This window comes from Wasmannia auropunctata, unplaced genomic scaffold (genome assembly GCF_000956235.1).
Source record: "Wasmannia auropunctata unplaced genomic scaffold, wasmannia.A_1.0 LD335973.1, whole genome shotgun sequence".
In the NCBI taxonomy this organism is placed as follows: Eukaryota; Metazoa; Arthropoda; class Insecta; order Hymenoptera; family Formicidae; genus Wasmannia; species Wasmannia auropunctata.
In genome coordinates, this window is record NW_012026917.1 from 720,323 (window position 1) to 734,148 (window position 13,826).

The following is a 13,826-nucleotide window of genomic DNA, read 5'->3' on the forward strand; positions in this document are numbered from 1 at the left end:
TATATATATATATATATATATACATTAATAATAACAATGGAATAAAAATAAGTACTCGAATTATTAAACGTCGTTCAAAAATAATTGTAAAAAAGAGGAATTAAGAGGCTCTGAAGAGGAAACATGATAGTTCTCTTAACGACAAAACTATATTGGAGTCATATTTTTGCAAGAAACTGCAACGATAAAGTAAGACTTTCAATCTGTTTACCCAAGCATAAAATAAAATACGTGATTTATGAGACGAAAGATTAAACTGGTTTAAAATCGTGTTAAGTAAAATGTACAGACACATCTAAATGTAATAAATTTAATATATCTATATAACTATTAATCAAATAAAATTCTTCATAAAATACCTTAAATTAATAGTTTATTGAAAATGTAATAATACATAGTACGTTTAAAGAATTAGATAATTTTCTAAAAATATTTGTCGCCAAAAGCATATTTTAGTAATGTAACAATTGGATTGGTGGTCATTATAATGTCATTAAGATTATTATACTAGATTATCTTTTTTATTTGTCTCTTTCATACTTCTCTCTACTGTCTGTAATTATAATGTTGAATTATGAGACATTATTGTTCATATTATATAAACACTTCTTTATACTCGACTCTATTCCCCTTTCCTGTCTTTTTTGACCGGTGGATTTAAAAAAAACGTAAAATTAACTAGTCGTACAAGATTCGTGTGTGCAGCAAGCGTACACACATTAATCTTGTCGTATTACATAACCAGCGATTCTATTTTACATTTGAGCGTTGATTATAGCGCGACAACGAGACAGAGAATATATCTTTTTAAGTGGCTGGAGAAGCTTGTCGATAATCTAAAAGTAATTTTAAATACGCCGATCAAGATTAGTGTCTCCGCGTGGTATTTTCTTTAATTAAATTAAGCTAGATTATTAGTAACATTATTGTTAGCAAAATTTACATATGCATACATTTATAATGGCAAGCTTTTAATTAGTTGCTTACATTTAATTACATCAAATTGAATTGAGAAACGAACAATAAATTCAGCTGGCAATATTGTCCTCGACCTCTGCACCGTTTAAAAGTCACGACCGCTAGACAAAAGCAATATTGCTCAATTGCTATAACGATGTCTCGCTCGACGTTTTTCGACGTTGACGAGCCTTTAATTCTGTTTAACGCGTCAATTAAAGAGACGCGCAAATCGTTATCTTTATCCAAAAGTTTATCCGTTCGAAGAAATTCCTCTTTCGGCGAAGATGTATCTCTCTCACTTGCTTTATTGTTTGCAGTTATTGTGCTCTGCGATAAAGCCCACTTATTCTTCTCGCATATTTGATCGTTCATTAATCGCGGGTTTATCGAGGACTTTGAAGGCGGTAGTGGTTAGCTTTGCGAAAGAATTTTTTATTAGCAAACGAGGACGATTGCATGTGTAGATAAGCGGTAGAATTCAAACCGATAATTTTATCTTGACAATTCCGTAACGCGTAACTTTAAATGTTCACCTGCAACTTTATCTGTTTACTATAATGAAAGTGACCTTATCTGCAAATGGAAGCACGTTTGTGGTGCACGTGAAGAACTTTCATAATAGTTTTTACTTGCAACAGCAGATTGATACGCGTATAACTGAAAACTTGATATAAAAATAGTTATAAAAATTAATAATAAAAATTTAAAAAGTAAAAAACATTAGAAATTAATTATTAATTAATTATCGAAAGAGATAGAAATTAATAAATAAGATTAATAATTGTATTGTATTAATAATTATATTGCTAAACAGAAATCTAAAAGCAAAAAATGTATTCAATGAAAAATTTTACGAAATTTGCATCATTAAATGGCTTCGAATGGGAGTTACTCCGAAATTTCATGGCATGTGCGGCTCGGTCAGTTAAAGAGTTTTTAAATGCTTGAGATTGAGAGCACGTGTTAGGACAGTGACGAGTTAGCTAAAACGAAGTATAGACCACGAGGGTCTGGTCGTTCGATATTCCAACGATAGAACCTCGTGGGAAGCGAGGGGACAGGAGCGAAATGGCAGGCAGAAACAGCAGGCGGCAACCGGAGTAAAAGACGAAGAGACGAATCGAGGAGGACAGCCGGTGTTGATCGCTCAAGTAGGGCCTGGAGCGATGTAAAAAAATGCATACCTGCAACCGGAAGCCGAATAATGACAGAAGGGAAAGCTGATGGCTTAAATCAGGGCCGTAATTAACGGGAACGGTGACGAGGAAACTCGGTCGCGCCGGCGCTAGCGAAAAAATGAGTCATGGTCGGCATCGACGATGATGTCGACGTTCGTCATCGTTATAAGTTGAGCAGCTGAGGGTAGGGGAACCCCAGGTGCGGCTATACAAGGCCTGAAGTCAAAGAAGATACATGTTCCAGTTTCCAGACTTTCGAAGTGTCTTTTACAGACGAAGCGATGATCACGATTCGAACGATTAAGAACAATTATTACGAAATTAATTTACTGATTCTTAATTATGTTTCTCCAATATCATTTAAGAATTTATTTATGAATGACAGGAAAAATATATTAGTCCAGATTCAGCGTTTTCGGAACGTAAAAGATATGGGGTCGAACATGCTCTATAAAAAGCATCCAGACAGATGTGAAAGATTTTGAAAGATCAAAAGAGTCCGAGCGATAAAAATGCAATAAATTTGATTAATTAAAATACTGCGATCAATTATGTTACACGCTAAACATTGCAGTGGAACGTTAAAGACTGCGTAGCGTTGAGCATATGAAACAATTTGATAATCCATACCTTCAACCTCGTAATTTGACTGCGCAATCGGCTTTACGAAAATGCGAAGCGCACGCAAGTGCTAGATAAAACTTATCTAGTGTTTGCCTTGGTGATTGATCGCATTCCTCATCATGCGCGGACTGAAGCCGCATCAGCCAGTAGATATTTAGCTGTTCCTGCCAGAGCATTGAACCCCGGTTCGACCCGAGACTCCGTCACTCTACACAAAGAACCCCATTTAGACACGTTCCTGTTAGCCGAGTTTGCCACGACTCAGGGCGCAAGTCTTCCTCCTCGGTCGGTCTCCGTGCCAAGCAATTTATTCGATTCGTTCACGCTCAGAGACTGAGTCGCGCAATCCGGAGCAGATAAAAGTCCCCCGGCTCTCCGTCACCACCGTTCCAACCGCGTGTTGTCGTCCGGTGTATCGGCGATGAGAGAGGTCTCCTCCTGGTGAAGTTTTCATCGTTCGTTCAATCGCAGCGAGCGACATCGGGCGTTTAGCAATCACAAGGAATTGCTGCGCAGCCAGCTAGCTAACCAGCCAGTCAGCCTGGCGAGTAGTCAGCGATTTTGGAGCTGAACTCCGAAACGACGGCGCCGCGCCGCCATTTTAGTGCGAGCACGTTTTCGCAAATTGTCTTGTGCCTGGACGTTTTACGTTGTAAGGAGGCGATTCGGAGCCTGAGACGTGGAACGATCCATCTGCGTGGCACAGCACCCCGGTGTGGTGGCGACAGCACCACGAATGAGCGCCGCGTCGAGGAAACACCCGCGCGCAAAGTGATTTCTCGCAGGAGAGTGGCGTTTTCTTTTCCGTTTCCTAATTTGCGAGCGATCGAGACCGGGACGTACTATTTCGCACCAACGGCAGCTTATACCAGCACTATGAGTAAAATGCTAGACACAAACTATCGCACTGTGTTCTCTGTACTTAGAAGTCCCGAGGAGAGTGAAGAGTTTAAGCGAATCATCTGAAAAAATCGCGCAGCAAAAGGAAAAATCGTCGTCGTCGTCGTCATTTCCTCCGCGAGGACGATCGTATTCGCAAAAAGTGTATAATCTGTTGGTGTTCAGTGTAGAGAAGTTTTTCTCGTTCTGTCTCTCCGTTTGCCATACGTATTTCTTATTGTCGAGACTCGAGACGTCATTGTTGACGTAGTTGGTGAACTATTAATAGATTCGTGATTTCGGGGAATCTTGAAACGCGTTAATTCTCGCGATATCGCGCAACTTCTTCCTCTATTGATTGGTTTGATCTGAAAAAGGACTTACTCACGCGCTAAGTGTTCTTACACCGAGTGCGTCTGATAATCTGTTTGAAAAAAAAAAAGAACTACTGAAGACTCTCGCGTTTCTCCACGGGAAAATCCCATTGCGCGAGTGAAAAAAGCCGTGAGCTGTCACAATCTTTCTGCCGATCGAAACATCCCGACGGCAACCCCGGATACTCCGATAACCCGTAATGTATTTGCGATCGCGCCACCGAGCAGCACAAGGGAGGCACGAGCACATAAGAGAGGCGGTAGGAGCTGGTGTAGCGGCCGCGTGCGGTCGCAGCGATCACAGATCGTCGTCCTCGAGGGCTAAAGGTGGAACGCAGTCGAGTAAAGCGGCGAGCCGTTACCGCGATCTAGCGTTAGCACCGCAGCCGCAACCGCGGCCGCTACGAGGCGGCTCATCCGCAGGCAGGGGTGCTTCGGACCTGGTGTACCTAAAACGCGGCATGAGCGAGGGTGAACGAGCAGCGATCACGCCACGAATCGGCTGGCGAAAGCTCACCGACCCTGGCGACTGACACGAATCCAGGAAGCCGAGGGCAGGTCCGAAGCGATAGCACCAACTACCGCTGTTCGCTCATCAGCATCCTCGTACTCCTGCCACTCTCTTGACAGCCGACGTCATCGGTCCATGGTACTGGCACAACCGCGAGACGGCCTTCAGAGTCCGTATTAGGACGCCGTCGTTGTCGTCGTCATTGTCGCGTCTCCCGTGCCAGCTCGATGCCGGCCAGATGCCGGATAACACGTCGCCAAGATCCGCTGCGAGGACCTTGAAGAGGGATCCCGAAATGGCGGGCAATCGGTGTCGGTAGCAGACGGGGTTAACGTCCCGAAGAGCGCAATCGTTTCAAAAACGGCACCCACGCCTCGTCATACCTCGCAGCTCACCGATCGTCTTCGGCACCCTCTCCCTCTTTCCCATTCGTCTTCAACGTGTTTTCAACGTCCCGGCTGAATTTTTAGTCATAGCGAATAACGAAACTCTGTCTCACATCGAGCGATTCGAGGTGGCCCTCGAGAAGCGCCCGTATACGGACAATAATTCGTTAGGTACTAATAAGGCTAGTGTTAAATTACAATACGTAGTAGTGAGGAGCAGCAGGTAGCAAAGGAGGCGGGTCAAGAAGATTAATTGATATAATGATTAATGAAATAATTGATTAATGAATTAATGGTTTAAGAGAAAGTTGAACTGAAAAAAAATTCTTTGAAAATTGGAAAACTTGACCATTCTCGGAAGAACAATAGAAAGGACAATAGAAATAGTAAAGATAGTAAAAAAAGAGGGCAGAAGAGATAGTAAAGATAGTAAGAAGGAAAACAAATACCGCATCGAACGCGAGAAATAAAAGAAGACGTCCGTGCATTTCAAAGTTTTCGTCCTTACTCACGTTTCGGTTGAGCTGCATTTTCTCAGTCAGTCGTGAGCATGCCGCCCACGCCGAACAAGCTAAACCTGAGCTTCACCAGGAACGCTTACAGCGTTTTTGGTAGTCGCAGCGCGGCTACCGCAAACGAGCATCAGCGCGAGCAAAAGACGGAACTGCTGGAGGGTAAGAAGCTCTAGAAAGAAATATCTTTACATTTATCCACGAGGATTTATTCTTCATTTATACGACAATTTTCGTCTCGTGGTCATTGATACTCGCGCTCGACATTAAATAAACGCGCTGTCCCATTCTACCTCGCTACTTTACCGCGATTATCCTCGACGATAACCGCACAATTTCCATTCTCTCTCATTCCCCTCGTGATTTGACGCGATCGGGAGTTATAAAGGCTGGCCGGCGGCATCATTGCCGTCAGAAATGCGCCGCATTCTGCACGCGCCTACCGCCGCGCATCATTAACAACAAAACAGAAATCTTACGAAACGTCGCGGAGAAAGCGCGTCTCGGTTCGCGATTGGTGAACGAACGTTCAGGACACGACCGGCATGCGAATGGCCTCTCGTTGTAATAATATTGGCGTCATTTCAGATACCCGAGCCAACGGCATTCTACATTTGAAGAATGGCGTGGATTACATCAATCCCGGTGAAGAGGACCAGATGGAAATTTACGGGTAGGTCAATTTATAGAGGTCATCTTGCGTTGCGTCACGTAAATCATAGGTGAATTCTCTCCTTGAATTTCGCCATTTGCTTTAATCTCGGCTCATTATTGTTACAGTTATAGGCGAAACCGCGCGCAGACCGTTATTATCTGGTTCCTGATTGTCATTACCGGAGGTCTCCTGAGGCTGATATTCCATTGGGTGCCTCATCTCATGCTCCTGGCCACGCACAATAAATGCTCTTTGGAAGAAGCGGAAACCGTTTTGTTGATCGAGAAGTTTCAAGGAAAGCACACAAGCTATCACGTGAAGAAGCTGAGGAACTTGACCGCTCAGGAAATTATGTTAGTAAATTTTTTAATACATTTTGTAGATATATATTACTGAAGATTTAAAGCTTCGAATAAAAGCAACAGCCATACTTGTAAACATCAATAACATTAACAAAATTAATATTGATAATTATTATTTTGCTTTCCAGTAACAAATCTTTCCACGAAGAATCTCTGATGGACGAAGCATGGGACGGCAGTGTAATAACCACCAAAGAGGAAAAGGAAACACATCCGATGTTGTCCGTGCATCTTTGCGGCGGTCAATTCAAACGTAAGTGAATCATCAGTGTGTTTTTTGCGTTATCTGCAGTATGCTTCATATATAAGGATAATTTTAACAAAAAAATAATTACGAATCAGAACAGATCGATAAATGTTATAAACAATTAAGATCGGAAATTGCCAACTCGGTCAAAGCGGGTCTTGGCTTATAATATTTTAATGTGCAAATTTTACAATTTTTTGGTTCAAATAAACCGCGCGCCGCATACCTAATCGGACTTTCAACGCAGCTCCGAACCGAATTTTTATCAAAAAGATTTATTTTCAGAGGTGCCATCCATAACCATTTTCAACTGCAAGAAACTGACCTACGTTTGGGACCCGGAGAGATCGGAATTCCTGAAGCTGCGTGGCCTCGACACCGACGTTCTAATGTCCACGTTACATCAAGCGCAAGGTCTCAGCTGTCAGGAACAGTACATGAGGTAAAAGTCCGAATCAATTTCTCAACCGGCGTTTCTCAACTGGAACTTTGCTTCATGACTTACCTATGATTATATTTAGCAATTTAAATTAATTATAATAATTGGATACGGTTTATGTCGACAGGCGCAATGTTTACGGCAACAACGAGATTGTGATTCCAGTGAAGAGCATATTCACGTTGCTCTGCCTCGAAGTGCTTAACCCGTTCTACGTCTTCCAACTATTTAGTTTTTGCCTGTGGGTCGCGGACGACTATTATTATTACGCCATGGTCATTCTCGCAATGTCCAGCGCTGGTATTATAATGGCTGTCTTCCAGACGCGACGGGTGAGTCACTTCTTCCTTCGTTTTTAGCTATACTATCTCGTGAATCGACCCGATTGAATTTTGTTCTTCTTCTTCTTAGAATCAGCAGAACTTGCGCTCGACGGTGCATTCGTCCGACGTCGCCACGGTCATGCGAGATCGTACGACCGGTCAGACTGCGGTAGTGCCGGCCGAACGCTTGGTGCCCGGCGACGTTCTGGTCATCCCGTCTCACGGATGCATAATGCCGTGCGACGCCGTGCTGCTGACTGGCAACTGCATCCTCAACGAGTCCATGTTGACCGGAGAGTCCGTACCTGTCACGAAGACACCAGTTCCTTCCTCCAACGATGTGATATACAATACCAAAGAACATGCTAGGCATACGCTTTTCTGCGGTACCAGAGTCATTCAGACGAGATACTACGGCAGTGAGAAGGTAAACTTCTCAACTTGTAAACTTCGTACTTTCTCCTCTTGTATTTTAATTGTTTCTAAACGGGAACGATTGTGCTGCATTAGGTGCTGGCGGTGGTCATCAGGACAGGTTTCAATACCAGCAAGGGTGATCTCGTGCGATCCATCATGTATCCGCCGCCTGTGGATTTCAAGTTTGAGCAGGACTCGTACAAGTTCGTTATACTGTTAGCGTGCGTAGCCATGATCGGCGTTATCTATACCATCGTGACGAAATTAATGAGAGGCGTTCACGGCAGTCACATTACTCTGGAAGCGTTAGATCTCATCACCATCGTGGTACCGCCGGCGCTGCCGGCCGCCATGACCGTGGGACGTCTTGTAGCGCAACGTAGATTGGAAAAGAAGAAAATATACTGCACGAGTCCGAGAACGATCAATGTGTCGGGATCCATCGATTGCATTTGCTTCGATAAGACTGGAACGTTGACCGAAGACGGCTTGGATATGTGGGGCGTGGTGAGCGTGTCGGACGGGAAGTTTCAGCTGCCTGTCAAGGACATCGCCAGTCTGCCATTATCCGAAGCCCTTATCGGTATGGTTACGTGCCACGGACTCACCATAATCGATAACCAACTGATGGGAGATCCGCTCGATCTGAAGATGTTCGAATCCACTAGATGGACGCTGGAGGAACCCGACGTGTCCGATACATCCAAATTCTCCATGCTTTTCCCGACGATCGTAAGGCCGGCAAAGAACTCCAAGCTTTTAAAGAGACTGCCCAACGATCTGGGTGGTACGGTCAGTCGACAAAACTCCGTGTCTTCCGATGTGGTGGACGGTATATCCCTTAACAATCTCCACGACGCTGCGTTCAGCGATTCCACGACGGAGCTGGCCGAGCAGGGACTGGAAGTGGGTATTGTTCGACAGTTTCCCTTTACGTCAAGTCTGCAGAGAATGAGCGTGATCACCAGGACATTAGGCGCCAATCACTATGATCTTTATTGCAAGGGTAGTCCAGAGATGATTCTCAGTCTCTCAAGAGCAGAATCCAGTAAGTCTTCATGATTGCACTATATTCAGTGTAATCTTATTATTGTTTAACTTTATTTAATTTTATTGTTTTAATTTTATTAATACAAATGCCATTCCTACTTATTTTTCTGCAAAAAGCAAAATCCAATAAGTCTTCACGGTTGCATTATATTCAATGTAATCTTATCGTTTAACTTTATTTAATGTTTAATTTTATTGTCTTAATTTTATGGATACAAGTTACATCTCTATTTATTTTTCTGCAAAGAGTAGAATCCAGTAAGTCTTCACGGTTGCATTATATTGTGTAATCTTATTATCGTTTAACTTTATTTAACTTTGTTTAATTTTATTGTTTTAATTTTATTAATACAAATGCCATTCCTACTTATTTTTCTGCAAAAAGCAAAATCCAGTAAGTCTTCATGGTTGCATTGTATTCAATGTAACCTTATCGTTTAACTTTATTTAATGCTTAATTTTATTGATACAAACGACATTTTTATTTATTTTTCTGCAAAGAGTTGAATCCAGTAAGACTTCACGGTTGCATTATATTCATAATATAATCTTATCGTTTAACTTTATTTAATGCTTAATTTTATTGTCTTAATTTTATTGATACAAACATTTCTATTTATTTTTCTGCAAAGAGTTGAATCCAGTAAGACTTCACGGTTGCATTATATTCATAATGTAATCTTATCGTTTAACTTTATTTAATGTTTAATTTTATTCTCTTAATTTTATTAATACAAATGACATTCCTACTTGTTTTTCTTTGTTTGTAGTTCCTCCAGATTTCTCGGCCATTCTGCAAGAATACACGTCCGAGGGATATCGAGTGATCGCTCTCGCGCACAAATCTCTGAATCGTCTTCCGTACGCCAAGGTGCAACGCATAAACCGCGAAGCCGCCGAGACTGATTTGACATTCTTGGCGCTCATAGTTATGGAAAATAGGCTAAAGCCCGAAACCTCGCCGGTGATCGCCGAACTAAACACTGCGTTCATCAAAACGGTGATGGTCACGGGCGACAATATGTTAACCGCACTCTCGGTGGCCAGAGATTGCGACATCGTGAAGCCGGGCACGCCCGTGATCGCCGTCTCGACGAACCAGCAGAATCAGCTGAAGCCGCAGATCTACTTCACAAAGAGCAACAGTCAACCGTCGCCGACTTCGCCGAGCGGTCAGCCGGATATCAGCGAAATATCCGATATGAACAGCGTGGTTAGCTTGGAAACTGTCGAGAGTGGCTTCGGCAATACCAAGTTGGAGAACGATATCAATTATCTCTCGGACGAGTGAGTATCTGCGTTTCTCAGCATCACGAGATCTATTAAAAATAGATAATATGAATCTTACGATCTGAATTGCAGTGTGCAATATTCCAAGAATAAGTACGTGTTCGCGTTGACGGGCAAAACGTGGGCGTTAATAAAGCAGTATTACCCAGAGCTGATACCCAAGGTGGTCACCCGCGGTGCCATTTTCGCGAGAATGTCGCCTGATCAGAAGCAGCAATTGGTTCAGGAACTGCAGTCCTTAGGATACTACGTTGGTAAGTGCGAACGTAAAAAAAAAACGACGCACCTTTTATAAAATGACAATTAAATTTTTAAAAATCGGGAACTCGCGATCTTAGAGATTTTAATGCTCTGACATAAAATTTCTTTTTCCGCAGCCATGGTGGGAGACGGCGCTAACGATTGCGGCGCGTTGAAGGCGGCGCACACCGGGATATCCTTATCGGACACGGAATCTTCCGTTGCCTCGCCCTTCACCAGCCGCGAAACCAACATCTCTTGCGTCCTGACGGTGATACGCGAGGGCCGCGCCGCGCTGGTGACCTCCTTCGGCATTTTCAAATACATGGCCGGATACTCGCTCACGCAATTCATCTCGGTGATGCTTCTCTACAGCATCGAGTCCAACTTGACGGACATCGAGTTTCTGTATATCGATCTCTTCATCATCTCCATATTCGCTTTCTTCTTCGGCCGCACCGAGGCTTACGAGGGTCCGATGGTAAAAATGGCGCCGCTCAATAGTCTCATCAGCACGTCGCCGATACTCAGTCTGATCACCCAACTTCTGATCGTTGCGACCTTCCAGTACACGTGTCTCTGGCATCTGCGGCAGATGCCGTGGTTCGTGCCGTTCAACGCGACCGCTACCGAGGATAAGGATGACGTGGGCTGCTTGGAGAATTACACGGTCTTCATCGTCAGTTCCATGCAGTACATCATCCTGGCAGTGGCGTTCTCCAAAGGGCCGCCGTACAGAAAGTCCCTCTTCACTAATTACGGCCTACTCACCTCCTTCGTGTTCCTCAGTCTGTTCTCCATCTATCTCGCGATATGTCCCTTCGAGTGGCTGGCCAATTGGTTCGAGCTCGTGCTACCCAACGATGTGGGCTTTCGCTTCATCCTGGTCGGCTACGGCGTGGTAAACTTCGTAGTCGCGCTACTGGTCGAGTATCTCTTCGTGGAGTACCTCGTGTTCGGCAAGTTGCGCTACCGCTGGCACGACGTGGATAAATCTCGACGGAAGTTCCTAGCCATCGAACGAGACATGGCGCGCGATCTCAAGTGGCCGCCGATTTCCCAGGAACCGCTTCCGGAAGCGGCGCCGAATTTGTTGATCCGGCAGAACGTCACCGAGATCAAGATCGAGAAACGGATCACCGAGCCGTGCCTGCCTACCGATACCAGCTTCATGAACAGCTCGCCGATATGCGCCGGTTTCAAGCACTTCGGGTCCGCTCGCGAGGTCACCCTCAATCCTAGATCGCTTTTCAACGACTGCCGAAACACGGTGTCGATGCAGACCGTACCGTGCTTCGAGGACAAGGACTTGTCGCCGAAGCAATCGGACGCGGAGGTCGTGACGGTGAAGCGACGACACAATTCGGAATCGGCGAACGGCATCAATCGTTACGAGAAGCCCTTCATGAATCACAATACTAATCCCATCGCCACGCTTCCCAGAAATCCCAACGCCACCCTTCAGCCGCAGAAGTTGAGGGATTTCAAGGATGTCCTAGTGCATAAGAGCGACGATCGAGTGTCGTCCAACTCCCAGAACGTGCTTGAATTAGACATCCTGCCGTCCTGAGGTCCGTGGCACTCGGAAAATCGGTCGAGAGGTAGCTGAGTACCTTGAAATCAAGCTAATTAACTCGGAATATTGTTCAATCTTCATTTCTGATTGACGCATTTAGAGAGTATCAGATGGATACTTGCGATAGTTATAAAGCATAATCCGAAAGGTCCGGATCTTCAATAAGGCGACTTTGTGCTTTGAATGTCGGATGCACTTGTAATCTCGATTCTCGACCTTCCATCCGGTATTTGTGATAGCCAGAATGTGTATTTGATATATCAATCATGATGACGATTAGTTTTTATATAAAAAAAAGTAAATGGCGGTCGACTCGAATTCCATATTCGATCGAACGAATTCGGAGTCAATGCATTTAGTTGGTAAACGGTATCCACGATTTGATGATTAATAACGTTACTTAAGCTAATGCAGGTATAAGAATCGGACGTTAGGAACAGCATTAAAGCTGTTTAGTCATTATTTGCGATCTCTAGCTATTTAATTAGCCCCGGATTCTCTCATTGTTCTTTTTTGTAGAGCAGCTCCTCTTTCGCTTGAAAGTAGTTAGTATTTAATATGTAATTTGTTGCATATATGCATATGATAATTTATTACATTTTATTGATACGTAATTTATAATATCCCCTTATTTAATATCCCAATCGCAAATCGCTTTCTAACTTAGGAATTATTTATATTTACCGACTCAGGCCAGGGTCCCTTTTGACCCATTCCTCCTTTATCCCCCTAGTCCTCTTTCTTTTTTTTTTTTAGTCTTTTCCTCGTTAGTATCCGAGAGCGGAAAAGTATTATTGTTATTTATCTTCGCAAGCAAGATATTGTAAATTATATATTGTATATTATGCACAGGGAAGCGTTCCCTCTTTGGACACGGAGCGCAGTGTATTGTGTTTTAAAGACGTAAATGTGTTTAACATTTACCGCAGGATCTTAGAGCGAGGCGAGAACATCGCGCGAGAATAATAATGTCTTTTTTCACTGCGATTCGAAATACTTTAAGCTAACTCTCTCGCGACTTAATCCTCCAAAGTTCGTTTAGCTGGGACGGAAATTTAACATTGACTACCTGGCCATTATTCCCGGAGCACTGGACTTGTTTCTTGATGCATTTTTACATCCCATCCTCTCTTCAAATTTTACTCGTATCTATTCAAACAGCATAACTGTACATAATAAGTAATTTACAACGCATACATTTATTGCGCGTTGCATTTTAACGGAACGATAAGATTCGAGAAGAAATTACGAATGATGATTGTAAATCAATTGTTTGCATAAATAGAAATTGAATTCGTCGCCGCTACTGATAAACATTCATCTCGAAAGTCATTCCACGGCGAAAAATTTGAACTTAGAGAGGTGATATTGCGAAAAGTTTAGTGGCTGTCGGATACGTGCGTATTTAAGGCGTGTACATTAAGTAATGGAATTATCTTGAAAAACTATACAATGTTATAAAGTAGGCCGAACCGATAGCGATTAACTAGATATCGCTCGGGGCCGATTACGTACTGTTAAATAACTACGTCAGAGATAAAAAAAAATTATATGTACTTACAAAATGCGCAACGGATATATAGATACTTAATCGCGCTGGTTTACTTGCGACGCCCTATAGTTCGTGTTGAAAAGTAGCGGTTGTCAAATAAAATATGTTTTTAATGTAGACACTGTTCACTCATTTTATCGTTGCTTTTTCTGTAGCGTAGCAAGAAAAAAATCGATGACATTAAAATTTAAATGAATTTATAACATGTCCATTGCTTTGATGATACAATCTCTAGTTGTACACTAATTGTA

At 43.2% G+C, this 13,826-nt stretch overlaps 1 protein-coding gene across 1 annotated transcript; it reads left to right on the plus strand.

Moving 5' to 3' along the window:
* The first annotated feature begins 1,744 nt into the window (after positions 1-1,744).
* On the plus strand, positions 1,745-13,775 carry LOC105454885 (probable cation-transporting ATPase 13A3). The gene is made up of 11 exons (XM_011697826.1): positions 1,745-5,586; positions 6,013-6,097; positions 6,205-6,432; positions 6,570-6,694; positions 6,974-7,130; positions 7,255-7,459; positions 7,539-7,877; positions 7,961-8,915; positions 9,688-10,204; positions 10,280-10,461; positions 10,585-13,775. Exons 1-11 carry the CDS (start codon positions 5,463-5,465, stop codon positions 12,015-12,017), a joined length of 4,350 nt encoding a protein of 1,449 aa, XP_011696128.1. The 5' UTR covers positions 1,745-5,462; the 3' UTR covers positions 12,018-13,775.
* The last annotated feature ends 51 nt before the right edge of the window (positions 13,776-13,826 follow it).